This window comes from Oncorhynchus nerka, linkage group LG15, assembly GCF_034236695.1.
Source record: "Oncorhynchus nerka isolate Pitt River linkage group LG15, Oner_Uvic_2.0, whole genome shotgun sequence".
NCBI classification, from domain to species: domain Eukaryota; kingdom Metazoa; phylum Chordata; class Actinopteri; order Salmoniformes; family Salmonidae; genus Oncorhynchus; species Oncorhynchus nerka.
This window is the reverse complement of record NC_088410.1, coordinates 14305543-14310542: the sequence shown is the minus strand read 5'-3', so window position 1 is coordinate 14310542 and position 5000 is coordinate 14305543. Positions and strand designations below refer to the sequence as shown.

The window sequence follows — 5000 nt, the reverse complement described above, 5'->3', positions numbered from 1 at the left end:
CACTGTGTGTGTGTGCACTGTGTGTGTACTGTGTATGTGTACCAGGTATCAGGTCTGAAGTTGTGTCTGAAACGTCAGGCAGCGTCAGCAGGTGTGGGCGTGGCCAAGGCCTTCCTCAGGGCTCAGGCTCTGCTGTTTGGAGGATATGGAGACGCTCTGAAGGGAAACACGGTTAGAACAATAATACTCTGGAATACTCTGGGAACACGGTTAGAACAATAATACTCTGGAATACTCTGGGAACACGGTTAGAACAATAATACTCTGGAATACTCTGGGAACCCAGTTAGAACAATAATACTCTGGAATACTGTGGGAACACGGTTAGAACAATAATACTCTGGAATACTCTGGGAACCCAGTTAGAACAATAATACTCTGGAATACTGTGGGAACACGGTTAGAACAATAATACTCTGGAATACTCTGGGAACCCAGTTAGAACAATAATACTCTGGAATACTGTGGGAACACGGTTAGAACAATAATACTCTGGAGTACTGTGGGAACACGGTTAGAACAATAATACTCTGGAATACTGTGGGAACACGGTTAGAATGGTAATACTCTGGGAACCCGGTTAGAACAATAATACTCTGGAATACTGTGGGAACCCGGTTAGAACAATAATACTCTGGAATACTCTGGGAACACGGTTAGAATGGTAATACTCTGGGAACACAGTTAGAATGGTAATACTCTGGGAACACGGTTAGAACAATAATACTCTGGAATACTCTGGGAACACGGTTAGAATGGTAATACTCTGGAATACTCTGGGTACACGGTTAGAATGGTAATACTCTGGAATACTCTGGGAACGCCGTTACATAACATAATGCATAACATTAAAATATAACAATGTGAAGATGCTTTTTATTCTGTATGCAATAATACTGTAGAATACTCTATAATACTGTATATACAGACACCTGTTTCAATAAAGTGTCTTCTCTTCACCAACCCTCCCTCCCTCTCTCCCTCCCTCCCTCCCTCCCTCCCTCCCTCCCTCCCCTCATCTCTCTCTGCAGAATGGTCAGATCATGTTCTGTGAGGAGGTTTTCCTGGACCACAGGTCTCCCAGTATGAGACAGTTCCTACAGAGTGCTGTCCATCTGCAGCTCTTCAAACAGGTACCTGTGTGTGTGTGTGTGTGTGTGTGTGTGTGTGTGTGTGTGTGTGTGTGTGTGTGTGTGTGTGTGTGTGTGTGTGTGTGTGTGTGTGTGTGTGTGTGTGTGTGTGTGTGTGTGTGTGTGTGTGTGTGTGTGTGTGTGTGTGTGTGTTTGTGTGTTTGCATGCCTGCTTTCACGAATCTGTGCATTTGAGCAAGTAAGCAAGTTTAGATGTGTGTCAGATCAGTATGAGTGCCCTCCTCCTCCTGCAGCTCTTCCAACAGGTGAGTTCATCTCAAGACAGAACGCTGCCCTCTGTTGTTCTGGGGATGTCATAACAAAACAAACATGAGAACAAGTAGCACACACACATGTGGATAGCAAATGTCCTCATAGTATGGAGGTGTAAAACAAACAAGAAAAACTAGTCAACATACAAACATCAAAATGTCTTTTGTAGTCTGGATGTCTGACCATCAGCAATAGAGAATAATCCACATTCTGCAATAATCCACATTCTGCAATAATCCACATTCTGCAATAATCCACATTCTGCAATAATCCACATTCTGTAATAATCCACATTCTGTAATAATCCACATTCTGCAATAATCCACATTCTGTAATAATCCACATTCTGTAATAATCAATAATCCACATTCTGTAATAATCCACATTCTGCAATAATCCACATTCTGTAATAATCCACATTCTACAATAATCCACATTTTGTAATAATCCACATTCTGTTATAATCCACATTCTGTAATAATCCACATTCTGCAATAATCCACATTCTGTAATAATCCACATTCTGTAATAATCAATAATCCACATTCTGTAATAATCCACATTCTGTAATAATCAATAATCCACATTCTGTAATAATCCACATTCTATAATAATCCACATTTTGTAATAATCCACATTCTGTAATAATCCACATTCTGCAATAATCCACATTCTGTAATAATCCACATTCTATAATAATCCACATTCTGTAATAATCCACATTTTGTAATGTAGCTCCACTTCCTTAGGTGTTCATTGTCACAACAATCCAACTGTTATGTCTTTGTCAGGATTACAGAACAAACTGTTTTAAATTTATTATTAGAAACATATTGATATTCAATAGAATGATCTTCTCAGGGTTGAATAGGAGTCCCTATGATATACTAACAAAGCAGTTCATTGACTGGGTTTTGGTTTTCAGTTTATTGATGGACGTCTGGAGCTGCTGAACAGAGGGATAGAGCCAGACGACCTGTTTGAACAAGAGATGCTACAGTGTGGAACAGCAGAAGCAGGTGTCTGTCTGTCTGTCTGTCTGTCTGTCTGTCTGTCTGTCTGTCTGTCTGTCTGTCTGTCTGTCTGTCTGTCTGTCTGTCTGTCTGTCTGTCTGTCTGTCTGTCTGTCTGCGTGTGTTTAAGTCCTCACAAACAGATGCTGGCCAAACAATCTAGTTCAAATCAAAATCAAATCAAATTGATTTATATAGCCCTTCGTACATCAGCTGATATCTCGAAGTGCTGTACAGAAACCCAGCCTAAAACCCCAAACAGCAAGCAATGCAGGTGTAGAAGCACGGTGGCTAGGAAAAACTCCCTAGAAAGGCCAAAACCTAGGAAGAAACCTAGAGAGGAACCAGGCTATGTGGGGTGGCCAGTCCTCTTCTGGCTGTGCCAGGTGGAGATTATAACAGAACATGGCCAAGATGTTCAAATGTTCATAAATGACCAGCATGGTCAAATAATAATAATCACAGGCAGAACAGTTGAAGCAGCAGCACGGCCAGGTGGACTGGGGACAGCAAGGAGTCATCATGTCAGGTAGTCCTGAGGCATTGTCCTAGGGCTCAGGTCAGTTGAAACTGGAGCAGCAGCATGGCCAGGTGGACTGGGGACAGCAAGGAGTCATCATGTCAGGTAGTCCTGAGGCAGGGTCCTAGGGCTCAGGTCAGTTGAAACTGGAGCAGCAGCATGGCCAGGTGGACTGGGGACAGCAAGGAGTCATCATGCCAGGTAGTCCTGAGGCAGGGTCCTAGGGCTCAGGTCAGTTGAAACTGTAGCAGCAGCACGGCCAGGTGGACTGGGGACAGCAAGGAGTCATCATGTCAGGTAGTCCTGAGGCAGGGTCCTAGGGCTCAGGTCAGTTGAAACTGGAGCAGCAGCATGGCCAGGTGGACTGGGGACAGCAAGGAGTCATCATGCCAGGTAGTCCTGAGGCAGGGTCCTAGGGCTCAGGTCAGTTGAAACTGGAGCAGCAGCATGGCCAGGTGGACTGGGGACAGCAAGGAGTCATCATGCCAGGTAGTCCTGAGGCAGGGTCCTAGGGCTCAGGTCAGTTGAAACTGGAGCAGCAGCATGGCCAGGTGGACTGGGGACAGCAAGGAGTCATCATGCCAGGTAGTCCTGGGGCAGGGTCCTAGGGCTCAGGTCCTCCAGGAGAGAGAAAGAAAGAGAGAATTAGAGAGAGCACACTTAAATTCACACAGGACACCGGATAGGACAGGAGAAGTACACCAGATATAACAAACTGACCCTAGCCCCCCGACACATAAACTACTGCAGCATAAATACTGGAGGCTGAGACAGGAGGGGTCAGGAGACACTGAATCAAATCAAAATCAAATCAAATGTTATTTGTCACATACACATGGTTAGCAGATGTTAATGTGAGTCTAGCGAAATGCTTGTGCTTCTAGTTCCGACAATGCAGTAATAACCAACAAGTAATCTAGCTAACAATTCCAAAACTACTGTCTTATACACAGTGTAAGGGGATAAAGAATATGTACATAAGGATATATGAATGAGTGATGGTACAGAGCAGCATAGGCAAGATACAGTAGATGGTATCGAGTACAGTATATACATATGAGATGAGTATGTAAACAAAGTGGCATAGTTAAAGTGGCTAGTGATACATGTATTACATAAAGATGCAGTAGATGATATAGAGTACAGTATATACGTATACATATGAGATGAATAATGTAGGGTATGTAACATTATATTAGGTAGCATTGTTTAAAGTGGCTAGTGATATATTTTACATAATTTCCCATCAATTCCCATTATTAAAGTGGCTGGAGTTGAGTCAGTGTGTTGGCAGCAGCCACTCAATGTTAGTGGTGGCTGTTTAACAGTCTGATGGCCTTGAGATAGAAGCTGTTTTTCAGTCTCTCGGTCCCAGCTTTGATGCACCTGTACTGACCTCGCCTTCTGGATGATAGCGGGGTGAACAGGCAGTGGCTCGGGTGGTTGTTGTCCTTGATGATCTTTATGGCCTTCCTGTGACATCGGGTGGTGTAGGTGTCCTGGAGGGCAGGTAGTTTGCCCCCAGTGATGCGTTGTGCAGACCTCACTACCCTCTGGAGAGCCTTACGGTTGTGGGCGGAGCAGTTGCCGTACCAGGCGGTGATACAGCCCGCCAGGATGCTCTCGATTGTGCATCTGTAGAAGTTTGTGAGTGCTTTTGGTGACAAGCCGAATTTCTTCAGCCTCCTGAGGTTGAAGAGGCGCTGCTGCGCCTTCTTCACGATGCTGTCTGTGTGGGTGGACCAATTCAGTTTGTCTGTGATGTGTATGCAGAGGAACTTAAAACTTGCTACCCTCTCCACTACTGTTCCATCGATGTGGATAGGGGGGTGTTCCCTCTGCTGTTTCCTGAAGTCCACAATCATCTCCTTAGTTTTGTTGACGTTGAGTGTGAGGTTATTTTCCTGACACCACACTCCGAGGGCCCTCACCTCCTCCCTGTAGGCCGTCTCGTCGTTGTTGGTAATCAAGCCTACCACTGTTGTGTCGTCCGCAAACTTGATGATTGAGTTGGAGGCGTGCGTGGCCACGCAGTCGTGGGTGAACAGGGAGTACAGGAGAGGGC

General features: G+C 44.8%; 1 protein-coding gene across 6 annotated transcripts in view; it reads left to right on the top strand.

Annotated features, from left to right (window-relative positions):
* dennd1c (DENN domain containing 1C) overlaps positions 1-5000 on the top strand; it is a 35689-nt gene that overhangs the window by 23262 nt on the left and 7427 nt on the right. For all 6 annotated transcript variants that reach the window (XM_065001042.1, XM_065001045.1, XM_065001041.1 and 3 more), the window contains 3 exons: positions 46-171; positions 1032-1133; positions 2329-2422. In XM_065001042.1, the coding sequence (XP_064857114.1) occupies positions 46-171; positions 1032-1133; positions 2329-2422 (322 nt within the window). The remainder of the gene's footprint in view (positions 1-45; positions 172-1031; positions 1134-2328; positions 2423-5000) is intronic.